Source organism: Eleutherodactylus coqui, chromosome 13 (assembly GCF_035609145.1).
Source record: "Eleutherodactylus coqui strain aEleCoq1 chromosome 13, aEleCoq1.hap1, whole genome shotgun sequence".
NCBI lineage: Eukaryota > Metazoa > Chordata > Amphibia > Anura > Eleutherodactylidae > Eleutherodactylus > Eleutherodactylus coqui.
The window spans coordinates 21,949,464-21,973,476 of NC_089849.1; the positions used below are offsets into that span (position 1 = coordinate 21,949,464).

The window sequence follows — 24,013 nt, forward strand, 5'->3', positions numbered from 1 at the left end:
GCCGAACTGACGAAGGGGTTCTTCCCCGAAACGCGTATTCCATTGCTGGTTTTTAATTTCTGAAAAAATAATAAAAAAGAAGTGCTTTCACCATCACACATTGGACTTTGATCTACATCTTCCAGTAGCTTAGAGTGTTGCGCCTCCATACCAGTTCTTCTCACATCCTTTTCGCTACACTTACGCCCACACTGGTGGAGCGTCATCTGGTTGGCAGCACCTCCACCATTCAAAATACTCAATCATTGAAAACTCTTTGTACTCCATAAATATTCCACTACCCTCACTGGGTCTTGCTCCACCCTCCTTTTTCATTTCTTTTACTCAGATATCACAATAGGGCCGTGATCAATGATAAAAAAAACAACATGCAAAACTTGGAAAAAACTTGAAAAAAATGAAGTAAAAGTAACCATGAACTCTACCTCCATTTGGAGTACCACGTTAAAGAAATATTATTGCATATACCATATCAGCATGGACCTTTTACCAATGGGAATAGTTCTGTGCTGTTAAGTGGTTACTGATGACATCAATGTTGTGATCTGAAAGCTTATTGGTTGAGTAATCATGGCAATGAGATGCTGTGCAAGGTCATGTGATGACTCAATAATTAAATATGTATAGAGCTGTGATAATGAGTGACCAGTGGAGCAGCTGATAGGTCTACAATGGGTCCATCCCACTGGATGGCATAGCACAGACAACGTACTGTGGTTGTAGTAAAGACCTCTCTGGCCATCTGTAGAGCAACACCAACCAACTTACCCCTCACCAATTAAATAGAAGACATTCATCATTGTACAAAAGAACAGCTATGGAGCTTCTGCTGTCACAAACCTAAAACCAACTGAGTTTATTGGATTTGACCCCTGAAAAGCACATATTATTACTGCACATGCCTCCATAACTGGGGGGACAAGCTGAACATGGTCTTCCCAATTTGTAAGGAGCTTCTCCTATCCAATTACCCCTAGAAAGAGAAAATGGAGCTTTTATTAGTTAAAATTCTGTGTGTTAAAGTAATAAGCATGTTTCTTTGAGAGCATCTATTGTAAATCAAGGCCAGGGAATGGTTAAACTAGCATGCTCTGAGGTAGTGTGTAGCTCAATTATAAAGATCTACTACATTAGTGCGTTCCTATGTACATGAATATAGCTACTATTATACTGCCTCTTATGTACAAGAATATGACTAGTATAATACTGCTCCTTTGTACAAGAGTATAACTACTATAATACTGACCCTATGTACAAGAATATAACTACTATAATACTGCCCCCTATGTGCAAGAATATAACTACTATAATACTGCCCCCTATGTACAAGAATATAACTTCTATAATACTACCCCCTATGTACAAGAATATACCTACTATAATACTGCTCCTATGTACAGGAATATAACTACTATAATACTGCCTCCTATGTACAAGAATATAACTACTATAATACTGCCTCCTATGTACAAGAATATAACTACTATAATACTGCCCCCTATGTACAGGAATATAACTACTATAATACTGCCTCCTATGTACAAGAATATAACTACTATAATACTGCCTCCTATGTACAAGAATATAACTACTATAATACTGCCTCCTATGTACAAGAATATAACTACTATAATACTGCTCCTATGTACAAGAATATAACTACTATAATACTGCTCCTATGTACAAGAATATAACTACTATAATACTGCCCCCTATGTACAAGAATATAACTACTATAATACTGCCTCCTATGTACAAGAATATAACTGCTATAATACTGCTCCCTATGTACAAGAATATAACTACTATAATACTGCCCCCTCTGTACAAGAATATAATTACTATAATACTGCCCCCTATGTACAAGAATATAATTACTATAATACTGCCCCCTCTGTACAAGAATATAACTACTATAATACTGCCCCTATGTACAAGAATATAACTACTATAATACTGCCTCCATGTACAAGAATATAACTACTATAATACTGCTTCCTATGTACAAGAATATAACTACTATAATACTGCCCCCATGTACAAGAATATAACTACTATAATACTGCTTCCTATGTACAAGAATATAACTACTATAATACTGCCCCCTATGTGCAAGAATATAACTACTATAATACTGCCTCCTATGTACAAGAATATAACTACTATAATACTGCCTCCTATGTGCAAGAATATAACTACTATAATACTGCCTCCCATGTACAAGGATATAATTACTATAATACTGCCTCCTATGTACAAGAATATAACTACTATAATACTGCCTCCTATGTGCAAGAATATAACTACTATAATACTGCCTCCTATGTGCAGGAATATAATTACTATAATACTGCCTCCTATGTACAAGAATATAACTACTATAATACTGCCTCCTATGTACAAGAATATAACTACTATAATACTGCCTCCTATGTGCAAGAATATAACTACTATAATACTGCCTCCCATGTACAAGGATATAATTACTATAATACTGCCTCCTATGTACAAGAATATAACTACTATAATACTGCCTCCTATGTGCAAGAATATAACTACTATAATACTGCCTCCTATGTGCAGGAATATAATTACTATAATACTGCCTCCTATGTACAAGAATATAACTACTATAATACTGCCTCCTATGTACAAGAATATAACTACTATAATACAGCCTCCTATGTACAAGAATATAACTACTATAATACTGCTCCCTATGTACAAGAATATAACTACTATAATACTGCTCCCTATGTACAAGAATATAACTACTATAATACTGCTTCATATGTACAAGAATATAACTACTATAATACTGCCCCCTATGTACAAGAATATAACTACTATAATACTGCCCCCTATGTACAAGAATATAACTACTATAATACTGCTCCCTATGTACAAGAATATAACTACTATAATACTGCCTCCTATGTACAAGAATATAACTACTATAATACTGCCCCCTATGTACAAGAATATAACTACTATAATACTGCCCCCTATGTACAAGAATATAACTACTATAATACTGCCCCCTATGTACAAGAATATAACTACTATAATACTGCCCCCTATGTACAAGAATATAACTACTATAATACTGCCCCCTATGTACAAGAATATAACTACTATAATACTGCCCCCTATGTACAAGAATATAACTACTATAATACTGCCCCCTATGTACAAGAATATAACTACTATAATACCGCCCCCTATGTACAAGAATATAACTACTATAATACTGCCCCCTATGTACAAGAATATAACTACTATAATATTGCCCCTATGTACAAGAATATAACTACTATAATACTGCCCCCTATGTACAAGAATATAACTACTATAATACTGCCCCCTATGTACAAGAATATAACTACTATAATACTGCCCCGTATGTACAAGAATATAACTACTATAATACTGCCCCCTATGTACAAGAATATAACTACTATAATACTGCCCCCTATGTACAAGAATATAACTACTATAATACTGCCCCCTATGTACAAGAATATAACTACTATAATACTGCCCCCTATGTACAAGAATATAACTACTATAATACTGCCTCCTATGTACAAGAATATAACTACTATAATACTGCTTCTATGTACAAGAATATAATTACTATAATACTGCTCCTATGTACAAGGATATAACTACTATAATACTGCCCCCTATGTACAAGAATATAACTACTATAATACTGCCTCCTATGTACAAGAATATAACTACTATAATACTGCCCCTTATGTACAAGAATATAACTACTATAATACTGCCTCCTATATACAAGAATATAACTACTATAATACTTCCCCCCTATGTTCAATAATATAACTACTATCATACTGCCCCATGTACAAGAATATAACTACTATAATACTGCCCCCTATGTACAAAAGTATACTTCTCAAACATTTTCATATGGTTTGTAAGACCTTGGATACCTAATTGCTTCTTTTCTGAATGGCAGTAATGACTAAAGACAGCCTTGTTAGCCAACCCTCTATGTACAGTACCGGGGTACACATTGCCCTGTTATAATTGGTTCATGTCAACATTTGATTTCCACCTGATGAAATGGAAAAATGTCAGACCCAGGACAAATATCCACTTACTTTATAGAATAATTGCAAACCAGAAAGACAGCTTGTCTCCACTTGCTTCCCCACACATTGATGTTATTGCAAGTGTTGATGGCACAGCCTATTTTCTTGGACGATGCCCACACCATCTGGAAAAGAGGACGCAGAGTTTTTAGTGCTTTCAAAAATAAACTTACACCAGGCCTTTGTTATGTTCAAATAATATCATATTACATTACACTTGGGGCTAATTATGAAAAGCGAGTGCCAATAAAGGAATTTTGTCATTCATAACACAATACCATCAGAGTACTTTTTAGAGCGAGTTTCCCCCGTTGTACATATATAGAGAGACAAGGCAGCGGATTGGTCACGGCTGTTTTTTTCTTCAGACTGTGCTGGGATTTCCTACTGAGAGGCAAACAGAAAGAGCTGCTTGATGACATGTTTGGATACAGAGCTTTTATATAGCTGCTGTAGAGAATAAACAGATTTCACACCATTAAAATGCGGAGAGTAGTTAAATTCCACATTAAGGCTGGTGGAAGCCCTTGCTCGTGGCCCACATGCCCCAATTGCTGCCACATATAGAAAGGATGGCCATACATGCATGTGTCCCTCTCTGCTGAAGTCTATGGGTGTTATGGAGACAGCTGAGCCAGTGATTCAAACTTCAAAAGTGAACCACCTCTTGTCAGCTAATTAAGGGTAGGGTAGCCTTTAGGGAACGCCCGTTTTTAAGCGTTGAGGGGGGCCCCAGAGGAGAGCAGTCTATTAACTTCCCATACAAATAGTGACTAATAAATGGGTGAGGCGGATCAGAAAAAGCAGCCTTCAGTGGAGGCCACCTTGATCTTTAGGATGGTGGTGGCCCCAGAGCACACTCCCTTGGTGTTGTCCTTATAATCTAGTGTAAAGGGAGTGTAGTCTACTGTTGTGTTGATGTTGTGTGCTACTGTTTTATATTGAGACTGTAACCTTTAGAGGGGGTAGATACAGAGGGGCTGAGCAAGGAGGGAAGGAAACAGGAAGTGTTAGGCAAGAGGGGTTTGGATGCAGCAAAAGGAGACTCTGCTGAGATAATGCTGTTGACAAGCGACACTAGTCCTCTGGACTGTAGCTCCTTAAGAACGGGCTCTATAATTTTAGACCATGGAAATAGTGACCTCAGACCGTGAACTGGTTTATACAGCCAAGTACAGCAAGTCCTCCGTTTCCAACCTCCACGTAGCTTCCCGTGTTAACAGGCTAAGGACTCAGTTGACCTGTATTTACGCACTAAAGACTGAGTTATTCCGCCTAAATGGGCTAAGAAAAGAGTTAATTTTGTTATTCCATTTATTGTTGAAAATAAAGCTGTCACATTCTTTGGCTCTATAGTGATTCCTCCCAGGTTTATTACGTTTTCCTGGATTCCTTGGTGCTCCTCAAATAACCAGGTCCACCTTCACACATGGCCGGAGCCTGGCTGTAGTGGCCCGAAACACGTATTTCTAGCCCCTCCATAAATGTCATGTCTTCCATGTGGATGCACTGTGCACAGTGTCTTGTCTGCGGTTAAGTGTATTGCACAGCTGCAGCATGCAAGAGGTTAATGTCTAAAAGTGACTGGGATATGTCTGAGAAAGTATCAAAATCTGTCTAGTAGTGATGTCTCCCCTTCTTTAAATGTGAGTGTTTGAGAGCAAGGTGAGGTCTTCTGTCATCTTCAATGGTTGTGAAAGGAGGGAGAGTGCCAGCCACATGGGAGTACCTTCAACTCTCATGTGGTGAAATGATGGAGGAAGAGGAAAGGTACCCTAAGTCCTTCTATGTCAGGAATCACCTCTGAGGAGAGAAAAGAGTTAGGAGTCTGCCGCGCAGAGTCGTCTTCAAGAGTTCTGAGTGAGTGTCAGTGGAGTGCCGTGTTTCTCCTCCAGAGTAATTTAGAGTCCCGGTGTGTGTGTGTGTCCAGGAGCGTAGCACTGCAGATAACTGAGACTGTAGGCCTGATTTCATCCTGGGTTCTCCTCCCTGACCGATCACCAACAAGCTGTCTTTCCTGCACGTGCAAGTAAGCTGTATTGTATGCCAATTATACAGTAAAGTTCACCGTTCCTAGTGACTGAGTTATCAAGTTCCAATCGTGTGTGTGGACTTTCTTTATTCAACTGATGGATACTCAATTGTGTAAAGGAACGGTGGCGTCACGTGTGACAACTTCAAGTTCACCACACTTATACAGGTAACTGCTGTCCCAGCGTTGCCTGGAAGAGGCCTAGAGGTGCCTTGGTCGAGGTTCCATGCGTCCCTCCAGTGAGGAGTCTGGTAGAGCCACTGTGACAAATGACACCTCTAACCCCGCCTGCTCCTGAGTATGGGCCTCGTGTCTTGGTCACTGGGGGGTACCACACTGGCCATGAGTTCTTGATAGCTATGCTGCCACTAAAGAGACCAAGACTAGCTTACTAGACCCTGACCTACTCGTAAAGGAAAAATTGTGGGCTACTGATGCCCCTCTTGAGTATCCCCTGGATGACTGAGATAGCACCGAATTGTCTGCCTGTGGCTCCGTTACAGCTCACAATTGTGCAACGGAATGAACCCCTCGAACCACAGATCAGACAGGAAGTTTTTACATACAACACAACTTCCTTGGCAGTTGAACATTCCTATTGGGCCCGTGGTCTGCTAATCGGGAGTTTAGTGGATGCTGTTTCATTCGCTAGGTCAATGCTAGTTTCTTATCATGAGACATACAGTCAAATGACTTTTGTAGAAGTCAAAGTGGTATACTTGCACAAAGCTATCAGTTGCTCTGGAGTCTTGGCCCCTAAGGGGACACAAAGCCCCTTCTGGCATATAAGAACACACCATTATTATGAATGGCACATGGCAGGTAGGTGGGGAGACATGGTACAGATTTTGCTTTGTGGGCTCTGAAGCTTCCAGTTATGCCTCGGCCCTGACAAATTCTCCTTTAAACTGTCCTGGATTGAGGTACGAGCAGATATCCATCACTCAGTCTTTAACCACTATTAGCTTTTCCTACACAAAACCCAAATTAAACAGAACCCGATCTCCATTGACGTTAACGAGCCCACAAAGACTAATTGTCAGGTTGTCATCAGTTTGAAGAGCAGCTCTGGAGAAATAGAGCAGTTAATCAAGGCAGAAGATCCAGCTGTGGGTGGAGGACCGAGTCCAACACAAACACTGCAATAGATACGTCTATATGAAACCCACCACAGAACCTCGGCCCAAGACTTGTGCGTCAAGAACTGCACTTGCTGATTTCATATTCCTGCTGTTTGGCCAAAACACATGTTGTAATGGTTTATTTTCGACCTGATGTTATAATAGCTGAGCCTTGGGAAGGAAGAAAAAACAGCAAATCTGATGGATCAAAAATAATACGAGGTTTATAATCCCTACAAGAAGATTTATTTTCAGAAGCCAAAGCAAATGTTTTCTATTCCTTTTTAGGTTCATGAGGAGGATTGCTGAAAAATTAGCTGCTTGCAAAAGTGCTGTGTCTCGATGACCTTCAAGAGAACGAAAAGCAAACCTTAAAGGGCTTGTCCAGCGTTAGAAAAAATGTTTACTTTCTTCTAGAAACAGCACCACATCTGTCAGTTGGCTTTGTCTTAAATTGAAGCTCAGAGATGGAGTTTTCCTGCCCTTTGGGGCAAAGATTCAGTTTGGAGCCCTCCCTTTCTTTGTGGCCCCCACAGTAATACTGTTCACTTTGTAGTCCCCAATAGTGTTCCCCTCATGGCCCTAAGTAGTAACAGCACTTCCCTTGTGGTCCCAAGTAGTAATAGTGCTTTGTATATGCCCCCTCAATAGTAATAGTGCTCCCTCTGAGGCCCCCAGTAGTAATAGTCCTCCCCTTGTGAACCCCAGCAGTAATAGTGCTCCCCTTGTGACTCCCAGTAGTAATAGAGCTCTAGTTACGGCTCCCAGTATTATTAGTGCTCCCCATGCAGCCCCAGTAGTAAAAGTGCTCCCCTTGTGCCCATCAGTAGTAATACTGCTCTCCTTGTGGCCCTCAATTTTAATAGCGCTATGTGTCCCTAATAGTAATACCGCGCCCCTTGTGACCCAAAGTAATAATAGTCCTCGCCTTGTAAACCCCAATAGTAATAGTGCTCCCCTTGTAGCCCTGTAGTGACCCAGTACATCATCCTGGTCCCCTCCATAAATGTCATACATGTTTGTCTTATGTGGATGCACTGTGCAAGCCTGTCTTATTATTTCCAGTATCTATGTTGCACAGCTGCAGCACTTGAGAGGTTAACTTCAGAGCCATGATCACCCACGCGTCTCCAGGACTGGGTGGAGGTACTTCAAGATAATAACTTCTGTCAGAGTATCTGTGGAGTGATCCTACCCCTTTCCTCCTCTGGAGTGATCCCCTTCCAGGAGCGGCTCCTGGCAGATAACGTAGACTGCAGGACCGGTGTCATCCTGAGCTTCCTATCTGACCTCAAATATTTTGCCTTGCCTGCACTGTAAAGACTTTAATTGAACTGCCTTGTAATAATTGTTTCAGGTTTTCAAGTAGAGTTTATGCCGGGCTCTAACCGTTCCTAGAGACCCATAGTACTCAAGAACTGTCTGTGGTTGTATTTATTTTCCACCGAGGGTCACACCGGTGTGTGAAGGAATGATGGCGTCACCCGTGACAATTACAACCCCTGTTATCCTGTTTAGTTGGCATCTCCCTATCCTAGGGGTGTCCCCGGTCGCCTGCAGTGATACTCTGACCTTGGCTGCGCGTGTTCCCTCCAGGAAAGAGCTTAGTAAGTGCTGCCGTGACAAGCCAGCACTATACCCTCCCAGTTCCCCAAGTATGTCAAGTGTCCGGAGTCTCCCTATGGGACGCTGCAGCCCCCAATAGTAATAATGCTCCTCCTGTGGCCCAAAGTAGTAATAGTGCTTTCTATATGCCCCCTCAATAGTAATTGTGCTTTCCATGTGGCCCCAAGTAGTAAAAGTGCTTTATATATGCTCCCTCAATAGTAATAGTCATCCCCTTGTTAACCCCAGCAGTAATAATGCTCCCCTTGGGACGCCCCCCAGTAGTAATAAAGCTCTAGTTATGGCCCCCAGTAGTATCAGTGCTCCCCATGCAGCTTCAGTATTAAAAGTGCTCCCCTTGTGGCCCTTGGTAGTAATAGTGCTCTACTTGTGGCCCTCAATACTAATAGTGCTATGTGCCCTTAATAGTAAAACTGCTCCCCTTGTGACTCCTAGTAGTAATAGTGCTTCCCTTGTGGCCCCCAGTAATAATAGTGCTCCCCATGTAGCCCCAGTAGTAATAGTGCTCCGCTTGTGGCCCTCAGTAGTAATGGTGCTTACTATGTGGCTCCAGTAGTAATGGTGCTTCCCATGTGGCTCCCACAGTACTAGTGCTCCCTCCCTTCTCCCACTGTCCTTCGATACTCTCTGTCCATACTGTAATGATGCTCTCACGCAGCTCCTGGTCACCGGTCCAGCAATGGGTGCATCTTTATTCACCTTCCTCTGTCCAAAGCAATGTGTAGAAGAACCAACTCCATGAAAAGAATCTTCTTTATTGAAAAATGTTAAAAGCTACTTGCGATAAAATATACCGCACAGTATGCTATGACTCCACAGTATACGTGTTTCAAAGCTCTAAAGCTTTGTTCACCAAGCTGTAAAACATGCATGCCCCCAGTCGTCGGGCCCTTTCCCTTCACCGTCGGTATCTGTCCCCCAGGATGGGGACAGTGCCCACACCGCCCTGTGCCTCAGTGGCAGCCACCACATCACTTGTGGGGTTCTAGTGGCCCTTTTTCAGTCCAGTCTTGGGGCTCTTTCCTGTGTGTTGCTGGACAGCTGGACACACTACTACTCCTGTCTTTCTCCCTGCTGCTCATCTCTGTGACCCAGCTACATTTATTTTTATATAGGATGCCTGTGGCGTCTAGAACAGTCATGAGGGGCGAGGCAGGATTTCCATCCGTCCTACACTGACATGACAATGGTTGACCTTTAGGGTGGTGATGTGCTAACCATGTCATCATCTGGATTACAGAGGGGGAATAGGACCTTCCTCCTACCAACATGGCACCCGGTGCGTCCTATTCACTTCCTCGCTACTTGCTGATACTCTTTTGGCAAGGCTTCCCTTGCGCTCTCCTCCCCAGCCGTAACAGTGAACCAGAGAAGGGGTACACATAGTGGCGAAACATTGGCAGATGCTTTCAGTTCCATATTCCCCCTCCAGGCTAGCATGAGTGGGGTGTACCACCATGCATCTGGAGCCGCTTGTGACATTGGCTACAAGCTGCTCTATTGTAAGAGGGAACACTGTCAGAGCTACCCTCTTAAACTGACTTTGCCATGCATTGTGCATCTGTAGAGAGTGCTCTACTGCCCACTTGTCTCCATCATGTCGCCAAAACCACTGAAAATGTATAATCCAGACGGCTTCTGTCATCTAACAGTGGAGTTGCGTTCAATAAATTGAAAAATGTGGCTCCGAAGCTTTTCATTGCTCATTGGATGATCCAGTCCCCGATACCTGTGATAGGCAAGCGTTCTATGCTTATCAGGCGGAAGTGGGATTGGCCCATCTAAAGAACCTGAACATCCTCCTAGAGTGTCGTGGACCTCCACCCATCTACTATTGATGACCTACCCTAAGAATAGGCCATCAGTGGTTTAAAGCTGGACAACCCCTTTTAAAGTGCATCTTCGTTCACATCACAGCACACGTGTTTTCTACATCTCCAGCCCCATCATCTGCAGCCTCCTTCAGCAGAAGTACAGGACGCAATGAGACCCCGGGCCGGCTGCGAAAAAACATCTGTATTTCTAGAGGACTTGCCAGCTGTCACTTAACACTTCTCTGCTGAAGGGAAAGTGAAATGTGAGAGGAAGCCGTTCTTCCCTCGAAAATAAATATCTGACTGTACGCAACGCAGGAAAACCGTTTATGGAAAAAATATTTAACTGTCTGCAGATGGCCGGTAAGGTGCCAGAGACGGGGAGGGGGGGGGGGGGGGGGGGGGCGATGAACAGTGAAGTTACTAGAAAGTATTGGCAGGCTTCTGCACCGTTAGAAGAATATTAGAAGGAATTTCAGGCAATTTTGGGTAAGAGGTGAACAAAAATAAATTTTTGCAATTGCAGAATTTGAAAAGTTTTGCAAATCCATTGATTTATTCATTGCAATTAACTCCTTAAAGACCCAGCAATTTTCTTTTTCGTTTTTACAACGCCACATTCCAGGTTGTGGTTTGAACTATTACTCCAGTTGTTTCTGAGTTCCAGCTCTGCGTATTTGTGGAGTGGAGGAGAGACTCATTTTACATTCCGGTGTAGAATAAATTGTAGTCCCGGTGGATTGTACTACTCTTACTATCAGTAGAAATGCCTGTAGGTCTGACAAGCAACTGCAGCAATTCCCCATCTGACAACAGTAGGCCCCTCCTTGCCCCCAAAATTGTAGTCATAAGATGGTGGTTCTTAATTTAGAGATCACCCCAAAGAACTGATATATATTCCTGGCAACAGTCCTTTTTTCCGTAGGACAGTCCTACAAAAGGGGTGGAGTTTGTGCAAATTTGCATTTAAAGGAGCATGCGATTAAAAGGGGCTTCAATGAGACCAGTACATCCGTGGAACATATGTGTAGCATACCTGTGTATAGTGGCTGCAGACCGAGCCACTGCATTTACTAGGGCAGCTGGGATTACACTCTCGTGGGTAAGGAAAGGAGTAATGCTGCCTTTCATCGTGCCATGCTTTCACCAGATCCAATATAGATCTATACCTGCAAAAGAAATCCATGCAATATGTTTAAAGGGCTTCATTGGAAACTCCTTGAGCCCAATGCAAAATCTGTAAAAGGGCCCCCACCTACTAAATGCTCTTTATAATATTGGTGACCCTACAGGGGCCTGGTGTGACTGCTACTTCTATATGCCCTACAACAATAGCTACTTCTGTTAGAAGTAACAGCATAAGACAACTTTATAACATGACGGCATGACTCATATTTGCACACACACTCACTATTCTGCAGCTACGCTACCTCTGCCTCTCTCAGTGCCCACTACACAGTAATGGTGCCACCTTTTGTGCCCAAAAATTAATGTTGCCCCTACAAAGTAATAATCTTCCAATTTTGCCCTCTTAGAGCCTCACGGTAAGAGTGCTCTACTTTTTGCCCCCTAAAGTAATCATCCTCTATTGTGTCCCCACATAGTAGTAATGCCCCCTTAGTGCCCCATAGTTATGGTACCCCATTATGCACTTCACGAAGTAATAGTGTCTGTTCTGTGCGCCCACAAGGTAAAGCAGTGCCCAGGTGACCTCTTTGTGTCTGTCACAAAGTAATAGTACCACTATGAGGTAATAGTGCCCCCCTAGTGCTCCCCACAGAGGAATAGTCCCCAATTTGTGCCCTGCACGAGTCCCTCTGCCTCTCCCTGACTGCACTTCTAATTTTTTAAAAATCAATTAGTTCCCTACTTCATCTGCAGAGCGATACTATCTTCAATGGACTTCTTCTGTCTTTACTCGTCGTGGTGCAATTTCTTCTGTCTGTGCATACAGCAGGGGGAAGAAAATGATTGCAGATATCATACAGAAAAGAGCACAGGCAGAAGAAGACTACTGAAGATAGCATCACTCTGCAGAACTGGCTGATTAGCCGGGTGAATGGAGGTGGTCACCGGGAGACTGCGTGAGGGAACGCTAAACATGGTTGATTCCAAGGAAAGATGGAAGACTTGATATGCCTGCCTGTAGCCCTATAGTTTTACCCCTACACACCCTCCTTGACCTCTCCGCTGCATTTAACACTGTTGACTATGACCTCCTACTTACTATGCTTCACTCTATCAGCCTAAAGGACACTGCTCTCTCCTGGTTCTCCTCCTACCTCTCTGACCACTCTTTCAGCATCTCCTTTGCTGGCTCTACCTTCTCTCCACCTCCTCTCGCTGTCTGGGTCCCCCAGGGCTCGGTCCTTCGTCGCCTTCTCTTCTCTATCTACACAGCCCCAATCGGACAAACTATCCTCAAATTCGGCCTCCGATACCATCTCTACTCTGACGACCCCCAGTTATACACCTCTTCCTCTGACATCTCAGCACCATTTCTCCAAAATCTCACTGACTGTCTGTCTGCTGTCTGTAATACCATGTTCTCCCTGTTTTTCAAACTTAACCTCTCAAAAACTGACCTCCTTGTCTTTCCACCCTCAACCAGCTGACTTCCCCCCAGCATCTCCATATCAGTATCTGGCACCACCATAACCCTCAACAGCAAGTCCGCTGCCTTGGGGTCACACTGGACTCTGACCTCTCCTTTACCCCCCATATTCAATCTCTGGCCCGAACATGCCACCTGCACCTCAGGAATTTTGCTAAAATCCAGCCATTCCTCACCACGGACCCGCTAAAGACATTCGTCGCCCTCATCCACTCCCGACTCGACTACTGCAACTCCCTGTTCATTGGCCTTCCCTGCACCAGACTCTCCCCTCTCCAATCCATGCTGAAGGCGGCAGCTAGACTCATCTTTCTGTCCAGTCATTTCTCAGACACCTCTGCACTATGTCAGTAACTGCACCTGCCACCCATCCATTACAGAATTAAATTTAAACTCCTTACCCTTACCCCCACCGTACATCGCCTCCCTCCTGTCCAGACACCAACCAGCTCACACACTCCGATCCGCTAACACACTCAGACTAAACACCCCTCTAACACGAACCTCACATGCTCGCCTACAGGACTTCACCAGAGCAGCACCCATCCTCTGGAACGCTCTACCCCAAGGCATCCGGACAATCCCTGATGCACGAAATTTCAGACGCGTCTTAAAAATGCACCTATTCAGGGAGGCATACCAAATCCCCTGACCTAGTCCCCCTGCGGCTCCCTATGGCTCCCGACACCTTCCACCCTGCCTATCGCATATGACCTCTACCCCTGCCTCCTTATCGCTCCCACCCCGTTTGCTTCCTAATAACTGATTTCCACATGTAACTCCCATACTGCCTGTGTTCCCCATGCCTCATCTTTCCCCCCACCCGTACCTCCTGTATCACCTTCACCCCGTTTATTTCAAACTGATTGTATATCACATGTAATTGTTGTATTGTCTGTGTTCTCCCATGCATAAAGGTGCTGCAGATTATTATTATAGCTACACCCCTGTGAGATGTGAATGCACAGCAAACCCCAGCGATAATGAAACTACAACTTTTGCAAGCTGTCAGGGCATGCTGGGAGTTGTAGTCACACAACAGCTAAGAAGCCAGAGGCTGACAAACACTGCTATATAACATGGACAGTATTAGGGTGCTTACAGCCAGGATAATAGTAAGACCAGCATGGCTTTATGGGAAAGCAATGTAGGGTCATTCCCCTAGAATAAGACGACAACTCCGCAGTCTATGGATGGCTGTAACATTCCGGCCTTACATCTGCCACTCTGTACAGATCGCTGTTTGCTTATCGCTATTTACTTACACAGGGAGGACAGGCTGGAATACTGATAATGTCACAGGTGCAATCTGATGGTGGAGTTAAAGGGGTGGTCCAGGGTTACAGAAACATCGCTGCTTTCCTCTAAACACAGCACTGTCTTAGTCGTTGGATTGTGTTTGGTATTGCAGCTCAGCTCATATTCACTTCAATGGAGCTGAGCTGCAATATCACACACAACTCTATGGAAAAGGGTGGCGCTGTGTCTGGAAGAAGGCAGCCATGTTTTTCTAACCCTGAACATCCCCTTTAAAGAGCATTACCCCTCTAAATCAAAAAATGTTATTAAACTGTCATCCAGTTTTCCCATAATCCTAATGGACAACCTTCCTAGTTATTCAATGGTTGCTCCCTTGTTTTGTCAAGTCTAGTCTTATTTTTCTAGAGAAATGTATACTCACCACTCCGCCGCTGCCGGGGCTCAGGGGCATCCAGCTGCTTGTCCTCCTGAACTGCTCTGAAGTGCTTTCAGCAGCAGCCAGGGATTTAAAATCTCCGCCTGCTGAAAGGGCTGACTATGATTGGCTGAGCACTGTGACCAATCAGAGGCAGCGTTCAGCCACTGAATGGCAGCTGAGCGCTGCCTGTAATTGGTCCCTGCACTCAGCCAATCAGAGGTAGCACTTCATTGAATTCAGTCATCAGCTGTGACAGCTGTGCTAGAGGATCGCGATCTTCACTGTATGTGCTCAATAGGGTCGGCGCTGCTGCCACCGGCCCCATTGACTACAAGGTGAAGCCCCTGGATGTGGCAGCATCCAGAGGTTTCACATCCAAGGAATCCATTTTCTAGTACATATGGCTTTTTTGGTCACACTTTTGTATTTTTTGGGGAAGGTGAAATAAACAAAAAAAGCATTCTGTCTCTGTTTTTTTTTATTTTAATTTTTTTTTCAGTTTTAGGACGGCGCGGATTTCACAATTCAAATATTCCTGTGTACATTGGGCCTAAGAACTAAAAGAGTCCAGTATTATACTGGTATATGGTAGATGGGGTCTCTATTATTACAGATTTTGCATTTGGGGTCCAAAAAGTTCTGGACGGATTGGATAAAAAAAAATTGTGGGACCATAAGAAACTCTTCCGTGTGCTTCTAGTATTAATTCTAGTGACTAAATTACCTTCCAGAATGGATGGAGAGATTCTGACCCACGTAGCGCATGAGCTGTTTGGGTCCATGGTCCCATTTGCATTGGTTGGCCCAGGACTCTGCCGACCTGGCCAGTCGTGTGTCCCACACCTTCATGAAGAAAAGAGAACAGCATAGACATTGGTTAATAACAGACATTGTCTATAACTAGGTTGAATGGGTTATCTTATTCCACCCTTTCCTATGAGAGCTGATGAGACCAGCTGATCGCCGCTGATCCTCTTCCCAGGACCCCTGGTAAACAGCTAATTTTGCAGGGGAAAGTTCCCATTAACTGCTCATTTCCCCTCTATTAGATACCGTCTGTGTTATTCATGGATGGCCCCAGTCCATGTATTAGTGGCTCTCCTCTCGGGCTCATAAAAGGTGATTCCATGTGGTGGACTTTCTATACATCCATATGCCCTAATAGAGTGTATGGAAAGGGGTTATCTTGATAGGACAACCTCTTTAAAGGGGTATTCTGGGATCCTTTTACATTTTTTCTATTGATGATCAATAATATAATATATATTATTTAAACGTTGTGGAAAGATTGTACAATAAAATATCAATATTTGCAGATGACACAAAACTATGTAAAGTAATTACCACAAGAGAGGGCAGAATGTGGTTGTAGATGGATCTGGATAAGTTGGGGGCAAAAAAGTGGCAATTGAGGTCTAACACTGATAAATGTGCGGTTCTGCACATCGGCAGGATAACACATGTCCTCATTACACACTAAATGGGAAACCACTGGGGGACACTGACATGGGAAAGGACTTGGGGATTTTAGTTAACTGGAACCTTAACTGGAGCAACCAGTGTCAGGCAGCTGCTGCCAAGGCAAATAGGATCATGGGGGGCATCAGAAGAGGTCTAGGGGCGCATGATGAGAACATTGTTCTTCCTCTTTACAAGTCACTGGTCAGACCACACTGGGAATATTGTGGACAGTTTTGGGCTCCGGTACTCAAAAAAGACATGTCAGAGCTTGATTGGGTACAAAGACGGGCAACTAAAGTAATAAATGGAATGGGCGGACTACAATACCCAGAGAGGTTATCACAATTGGGATTATTTACTTTAGAAAAAAGACGGCTGAGGGGCGACCTAATAACTATGTATAATATATCAAGGGACAGTACAGAGATCTCTCCTATCTATTTATACCAAGGACTGTAACAAGGGGGCGCCCTCCATGTATAGAGGAAATAAGGTTTTTACACAACATTAAAGGGGGTTCTTTACTGTAAGAGCATTGAGACTATGGAACTCTGCCTGAGGACGTGGTGATGGTGAACTCACTAAAAGAGTATAAGAGGGGCTGGACGTCTTTCTTGAGTGATACAATATTACATGTTATATCACTGATTACTTCAGAAGGGTCGGTGATCCGGGGATTGTTCCTATTACCAGATTGGAGTCGGGAAGGAGATTTTTCCATAAAATTGGCTTCTATCTCATTGGGGTTTCTTGCCTTTCTCTGGATCAACATTGGGGTGTAATAGGCTGAACTAGAATGACATATGTCTTTTTTTCAGCCTAACATACTATTACTATGTTATCAACAGATGATCAGCTGATCCCCACCAATCAGCTGATTCCTAGGGTCACTGTCACTGTGGTAAGTGCAGGAATCAGATCGAGCTGACTATAGTGCACTTGCCCGCGCTGCTGTGCTATGGTCAACGCTTTCTGCATCCCACGCTGACAGCCATGACAGCAGCCCTGTAAATCAGCTGATTGGCAGGGATCCTGAGCAACGTATCCCCACCAATCGTCAACAAGTCATCAATAGAAAAAATGTACAAAATTCAAAATACCCCTGAAATGCTGGGATTATGGTCAATTTACTGTTCTATAGTATGAATTCTCAGCATGTCAGTGTTCTAGAATCACACGTATCAATGCGTCATTGTTGTAGAACAACAAATCTCAGTGATCTAAGAATGTGAAGAGTCATTGTATCATTGTTGTAGAACTCCAAGTATTAATGCGTGAATGGTCTAAATGTCCAACTGTCAATGTTCTACAACCCCAATTCCAAAAAAGTTGAGAAATTGTGTAAAATATAAATAAATGTTAAGGCAAAAAAGAAAGCAATGATTTGGAAATCTCAAAGAAGATGCCCTATATCAACACATTCCAGAATCGCTGATGTCTTCTCTGGGCCAAAGCTCACTTAAGATGAACTGAGAAAAAAATGGAAAACTGTTTTGTGGTCAGATGAATCAAACTTTGAAATTTTTTTTAGAAACCATGGATACCGTGTCCTGCAGACTCAGGAGGAGAGGGACCATCCAGGATGTTATCAGCACACAGTTCACTAGCCTACATCTCTGATGGTATGGGGTTGCATTAGTGCCTATGGCATGGGCAGCTTACACATCTTGAAAAGCACTATCAATACTGAGCAGAATATAGAAGTTTTGGAACACCCCCATCAAGACAACGTCCCTTTTTATGCATATTCACTGCACTCTTGCCCATTCACTTCTATGGGCTATTTTGGTGCGGAATACACAAGAAAATAGGAAATGCTCCGTATTTTTCACTTGACCTAAAATGATGTGAAAACTATACAGATGTGAATGAATTGAAATCAAAGGGTTCTATTCACTGCGTACTACATGCATAAAAAAAGCGTGTGAAATGCGGAGTATTTGCGTCCATGTGAATGAGCCCTAACTGATGTACACCAAACCATTTGTTAAAGCAACATTTTCAAAGGACTGAATTCCGGAATAACCTGATCTCGAGTACTCTGCCCATATGACATAACCTGATCTCGAGTACTCTGCCCATATGACCTAGGACTTTACTACGCAATGGGCTGATGACGGGCAATCCACCATTGGTCAATGCAACAGAAAATGTAACATCAAGATACACTGGCTCTACCTCTACCTGCTCCAACACGGTGACATCATGTTATATTAAAGGACAAGACAAGGGTTCATGGGAAACCTCACGGGACTCAAAGATGTGACCGCTAATCTCACTGGATATCCTTCTTTTATCCTTCAATTTTGAAAGCCCAAGCATCTGTATGAGAGTCAATGACAGTGGTCCATGACTACCTCTGAAGGAACACGCGTGGCCCCTGAACCATTAGTTGGACCTTCCAGTAGTCCGATCTTTCCTTCGCTCCTTATATTTAATGATTTGCCCGCACATGTCACCTGCATAGTCAAAGATAACGGGGTGTCCCACAAAAAATATTGTTTACAAGTTAAAGGATACCTAAGTTTTCAACAAGTTTCTAGAACACATCCGGTTCTCCCTACCCTCTTATTTGCTGCTCTTTGCACCATTTCATGTCTGAAAGTTCTGATTTTCAGGTGGTCTTTCCCATTTTTTTGCTGCCCTGCTATTTACAATCCACTATCAGGCAGGGGGCATGTAGCAAGTCTAGCATTCTGCCAGTAGCTCACTGTCCTGTACTTCCTTACCCTCACTTCCCATGCTGCATTACACTGTCTCCAGTGCATTCAGTGGGGAAGCAGTATCTGCATGCCCACCCTCTGCTTTCCCAGGATGATTCAGGTATACACACATACATGTGCTATTAAAGCAGGAGAGGCAGAGAATGTAGAGGTCTTCAGATTTGTCAGCCTATGAGTGCATGGAGCAGCCTGTGAAAATAGCTCCTCCCCTACATCCCAGCATCTCAGTAACTACAGAAGCTGAATACCTAGCAACAGGCAGTGGACTGCAAAAGGGCTGGAAGGGGGACCCCTAGTTAGAGACTCACTTCAGTCTTGTTATACAGTGGTAAAACAATAACTTTTTTAATGAAAGTGTATTACAAGATTGATGACACACTCAGGCTATTAGATGGGCATAAGTTGTCTGAAATGTTAGTGTCCCTTTAATTACAGCCTTTTTGTATTTATACTTATTAACTCCTTAATGACGCAGCACTTTTTTTTCCTTTCCGTTTTTTCCTGAAGTTTTATAAAAATTTCTTAAGTGGAGTGAAATTTTAAAAAAACTATCCACGCTTGTTATGGGCAGGTGTTTGCTGTCAACGATAGTCTGCACCTGCATTGTACTCAGTGAGATCGGCTCCCGACCCCACTCCATACAATCCCCGCACCCCCAGGACGTAACTGTATGTCCTGTGATGTTAAGGGCTTAAAAAAAAGGTTTATATCCCCAAATATTCCAGGACTAATGTTAGAATAGCGCCACCTACTGTTTCTATTCCCTGATATTCCAAGGCTAATGTTAGAATAGCGCCACCTGCTGATTATTTCCCCAGATATTCCAGGACTAATCTTAGAATCACACCACTTACTGAGCCCTAAAAAAATGCTGATTTGACGCTAGCAGCTGTATTTGAATTGTTCCCCTTTTCAAGTTCCTTACTTGCTGTCAGTGAATAGAGATAAATAAATGCTTGTTATTGCACTCAGAGGCTGACCCAGGGTGCATTCACATAGACAAAAAAATCATGTGAGTTTTGTGCATTGTGAATCGCACAAAACTCGCACAAAAATACAACCCATTATTTGCAATGGGTGTATTTAACTGGGCGTTTTTTCTCTCACAGCAATGCTGCGAGCTGGAAAAATCGTGGCATGTTCTACTTTCGTGCTAGTCGCACCTGAGAATGTTGGGGCACAACTCACTGTCGCCCGTGTGAATACACACTTAGTCTCACTTACACAGCTGCAGGGTCCTTTACAATAGATAGACCTATCAGACTGTGCACCTGTGTGATCAGTAGATTAAACATCGCCACCTGGTGGTCAGAAATGGAAGCACCATGTTCTATTCAGTCTAGACGACAGGTTACTTGCATTGTAAATAAACCTAGAACAAAATGGGTCTTTTTTTTTTTTTTCCAGTGACGGCACCCTTAGGGGTGTAGAATCTATAGGGTTTGTCTGGTATTATAGCTCAGCTCCCTGGAAGTGAATGGGATGAGCTGTATTTCCAGACACAGCCTATGGACAAGAGTGGCGCTGTTTCTAGAAAAAAAAAATCATAGTTTTTGTTTCTAATCCCAGATAATCATTACAATGTGGGAATATACTGTACTTTAAAAACATTTACCAGTAATATACTGGATACAATGTTGCAGATGTAGCAGTGCTGATAACTCTTTATAGATCTGTCGTATGACTAATCCGCACTACTGCATCTGGCCGTGTCAACCCTGCTACATTGGTCCATCTTCTGCATCCTGTCCAATGCTATGCACTTACCATGTATTCCATATTAGCAGCTGGAGGAAAGACTTTGGAGCGCACCTGGTTATGATAGTCCAACAAGGCGCTCATGTCACTGGGAGATATGTAACGTTTCCTCCTGTTTCTAGGAATCCCGATGCCAAACATGAGGTCAGTGTCAGTGCTGTTGGAAGGATGCAGCAGTTCAGTAGCACTGGCCAGGACGAAACAACTGGAGAGCTGGAGAATCCATAAGAGCAAGCCAGGGAGGAAGGGATGGATGTGTGTCATGTCTGCGCTCCGGAGGATGCCGCCGCTACCGATCTCTCCTCACTTCTCTCTTCCCAAGAACGTTTTCTAGAAATACAAGATGTGTTACTTGCCAGTCAAGCTTGCTGATTATACTGTTATACTGTAGCCATTATTAGTAGCGACGTTCTCTATTTATACACTCATTGTCAAAACCAATCCCTTCCCTAGAAGTTGTCGGACGGAAGGAAACCTTCTCTGTGTGATTGTAACATCGATATAAGAAAGTGATTACAATATCGGAGCAAAAGGAGAATTTACTATGGCAACCTGACCCCTTGAAAGGAGGCTCTAGTACTCTGTTGTACAGCCTCTAGCTTGGATACAAGATGTGATACGGGTGGGCATGGAGGCTCTAGTACCCTGTTGTACCACCTCTAGCTTGGATACAAGATGTGATATGGGTGGGCATGGAGGCTCTAGTACCCTGTTGTACCACCTCTAGCTTGGATACAAGATGTGATACAAGTGGGCATGGAGGCTCTAGTACTCTGTTGTTCGGCCTCTAGCTTGGATACAAGATGTGACACGGGACGGCATGGAGGCTATGGTACCCTGTTGTATAACCTCTAGCTTGGAAACATGTGATACGGGTGGGCATTGAGGCTCTAGTACCCTGTTGTGCCGACTCTAGCTTGAATACAAAATGTGATATGGCCGGGTATGGATGCTCTAGTACCCTGTTGTGCCACCTCTAGCTTGGATATAAGGTGTGATACAGGAAGGAATGGAGGCTCTAGTATAATGTTGTATCGCCTCTAACTTGGGTGTACGATGTAATACGGGCAGGCAAAGATCCTCTAGTACCCTGTTGGGCCGCCTCTAGCTTGGATACAAGATATGATACAGATGGTCATGGAGGCATACAGGTTCCATATATGGTATCCTGTGGCATATCACTCCACATTTGCTATAACTGAGCCTCTAGATTGTGCAAACCTGTAGGCTGTTGAAGTTGGTGTCCCAGATGGTCCCACATGTTTTGCTGGTGATAAATCTGGTGACCGGGCAGGCACGAAAGTGTGGCAATGTTGTGGGGGCTCCTGTGATCCCCTTGTGTGCGGCTGAGCATTATCCTGCTGCCTCTTGGGAGCCGCCATGAGAGGAACACATGTGGCTGCTGGATGTCCTGAACATATCGCTGAGCTGTCATTGTCCCTCATACCACTACTAAGGGTGACCAATTGTCATATGCGATGGCCCCCAGACCATCACACCAGCAGGGGGCAGTGTGCCGCTCCACAGCAAAGGCAGGATTGAAGCGCTCACCTCTAGGTTTACAGATATGAACACAGCCATCGCCAGTGCCCAAACTCACCTGAAATCATTCCCGACACCACTGCAAATGAAGGCAATGGTGGCTTTCAAAGGCAGTACACATAATTGGTGCCGCAAGATCAAATGTCCTTCAGCCAAGCACCTGAATATGGTTCCGACAGACACAGGGGTGTAACAATGGTGCCCCCTGTCTCTGGATGGCGGAAAACTAAGCAGTTGGAACTGCTCGTGCTTGTCAGATGATCAGATGATCCTCTCCACTGTTGATCTGTCCAGGGCATCCTGAGCCCGGTCACCTTGTATGCCCTCACACATCCACTGGTCCCAACACCCCCTAACAGTCTGGTCAGACGCTCCTCTCTACTAGTGGTCTGTAGGGAGCATCCTGAGCCCAGTCACCTTGTATGCCCTCACACATCCACTGGTCCCAACACCTCCTACAGTCTGGTCATACGCTCCTCTCTACTGGTGGTCTGTCGGGGGTCCTAAGCCCGGTCACCGTGTATGCCCTCATGCATCCACTGGTCCCAACACCCCCTAACAGCCTGGTCAGAATGGCCCAGGTGACAGGTAATTCATCGATACGACCCTCCAGCTTCTCACATCCCAATAATGCGCCCCTCTCAGACTCTGGTAACGGGGTGAAATCTCTTCTTTGCGTCGTAGAGACGTCTAGTGGCCAACAAGCTCCACACAAGCGGAAGAAGAGGTCACTACACACAAGGAGCCTCTGAGAGCCTTTTTATAGGCCAAGGGTGGAACCATTTTAGGTCCTCAGGTGACAAGATCGTCCATCTAATCCCATGCCGAGTTTTGCTTCAAAATGATAAATCCTTCGAAGTGTTAATTTTTTTGGCAATGAGTGTATCTTGAAGATCCTGGGCCCCAATGCAACAGGGCCCCCACCTATAATCTGCAGCAAGCGGAGACACAGAACTTGTGATTTGGCGCCACTCTCAAATGAATTCTGACAAACAGTGGGATAGAATTATCCAACTTCTCTTTTTATTAATTAAAACCAGCAGATATGCATTTTGGGGTAGGCCCCTTGATCAGCCAGGCTGGGTAAGACATAACTCTTGGGGCTGCACGAATACCAAAAAGTGCTGGTGGTACTTGATGGCGTTGTGAGTCTATCCAGAGAGCACCAGGAGAAGTGAGCAGTGCCAAATTACCAGTTCTGTGTTTCCACTTGTTCCAATTTGACCCCCATCCAGTGGATCTATCTGGTCGGCAGCACTTCCTATTGAAATTAGTTTCAGATACATTTACTCTTGTTTTATCTCTTCAGCTTTTTGAGGCCTCTGGACCCCGGGTATCCCACCGGGCCCCAGACCCTTGTATACACCAGGTTTGCTCCACCCCTTTTCTATCCCTTTGCCCACCTATAATGTGTCAGTTACACTATCATACCAAAGGTAATTGGAGCTGTGAGCAATAAGTATAATTTATTTCCATATGTTAATACTTAGTGGGGCTCCTTTGGCCCTACTATATCTTAGACT

General features: G+C 43.8%; 1 protein-coding gene across 1 annotated transcript in view; it reads right to left on the reverse strand.

Annotated features, from left to right (window-relative positions):
- Positions 1–446: 446 nt before the first annotated feature.
- The window catches only part of R3HDML (R3H domain containing like), a 27,643-nt gene continuing 4,076 nt past the window's right edge, over positions 447–24,013 (reverse strand). The window contains exons 2-6 of the mRNA XM_066586564.1: positions 20,958–21,278; positions 15,731–15,849; positions 11,751–11,883; positions 4,131–4,246; positions 447–973 (exon numbers count right to left, since the gene is read on the reverse strand). Coding sequence (XP_066442661.1) covers positions 841–973; positions 4,131–4,246; positions 11,751–11,883; positions 15,731–15,849; positions 20,958–21,212 — 756 coding nt within the window. The 5' untranslated portion in view covers positions 21,213–21,278 and the 3' untranslated portion in view covers positions 447–840. The remainder of the gene's footprint in view (positions 974–4,130; positions 4,247–11,750; positions 11,884–15,730; positions 15,850–20,957; positions 21,279–24,013) is intronic.